Source organism: Egretta garzetta, unplaced genomic scaffold (assembly GCF_000687185.1).
Source record: "Egretta garzetta isolate BGI_Z169 unplaced genomic scaffold, ASM68718v1 scaffold297, whole genome shotgun sequence".
NCBI classification, from domain to species: domain Eukaryota; kingdom Metazoa; phylum Chordata; class Aves; order Pelecaniformes; family Ardeidae; genus Egretta; species Egretta garzetta.
The window spans coordinates 5,086,578-5,087,616 of record NW_009260410.1 but is presented as its reverse complement, the minus strand read 5'-3'; the positions used below and the strand labels follow the sequence as shown (position 1 = coordinate 5,087,616).

Below are 1,039 nucleotides of genomic sequence, written 5' to 3'. Positions count from 1 at the left end.
TCAGCAGAGAAGGACCTGCAGAAGAGGGAAGAAGAGTATGTGAAGAAACAAAGACATGGAAAGAACAAAACACAGTATAACTAGAGTGGAGACCAAGAACAGAACAATACAAGCAGAGGGTGAAAAGTCAGGCAGGGTTATGAAGGGTAAGAGAAGCTTAAAACGAATGTGGAGAGGTAAAACGAAGCGTAACCAAAAGAGCAAACAAAACTTGTTCAGCTGCGTTAACTCTTTCTTGATCTTTAGCACTGAAAAGTCTCACAAACAATACAAGTAGTTTATCAGCACACTAATAGCATTATTCAAATTGTTGACACTTAGGGCACTTAGTAAGAGTATAATATTAACAATGGCTTCTCCTCCCTCTAATGCTCAGCACAGAGGACTTGACCATGAAAAGGGCCAAACCAGATTCTCTGTTCTCTAGAGGTAGTATCCCTGAAAAAAAATAGGCATTCTGGTGGGACAGGCTGCTGCCAGTACTTGCTTTGGACATAAGCAATGTTTACTTCCTCGGTTAAAAGTACCAATAGCATGAGAATCCTCTTCACTTGAACAGCCCCTATGGTTTCCACCTGTTGCTCTAATCGGGCAACATCAGTGATGTTTTTCAAAAAAACTTGTTTGTCCACCAGCAACCACAAGAAATCCCCAAGCGTGAGCTCTCAGTCTTTCTAGGATGAATGCGTTTTTCCCTCTCTCCTTTTTTTGGTTATTTCCCAAAGCTCAGAGCAATTCAGTAGCATATGGAAATGAAGTTTGTTCATGCCTTTCATCTTCATCCTCCTCATCTCTTTCATGGATGGAACTGGCTGGATCATCTTGCTCAGATTCTGCCCTTGTCTCAAAGAGCTGCTCTTCCAGGAAGAAGCTCCCAATGCCATATTCTTCATCGTGTGCCTTTGTTTCTGCAGGTGAGATGTGAGGAGATCCCAGAACAAAACCTGCAAACCTGCCAAATTTTTAAAGGGAGAAATGATCAGCTGAGAAATGAAAAAAATACTGTAAATGCAGCGGATGCTGCCAATTAAGCAGGAAA

General features: G+C 41.8%; 1 protein-coding gene across 2 annotated transcripts in view; it reads right to left on the bottom strand.

The window, feature by feature from the left end:
- Positions 1-6: 6 nt before the first annotated feature.
- NEMP2 (nuclear envelope integral membrane protein 2) overlaps positions 7-1,039 on the bottom strand; it is a 12,967-nt gene continuing 11,934 nt past the window's right edge. For both annotated transcript variants that reach the window (XM_035899043.1, XM_035899044.1), the window contains one exon: positions 7-952. In XM_035899043.1, coding sequence (XP_035754936.1) covers positions 727-952 — 226 coding nt within the window. In that variant the 3' untranslated portion in view covers positions 7-726. The remainder of the gene's footprint in view (positions 953-1,039) is intronic.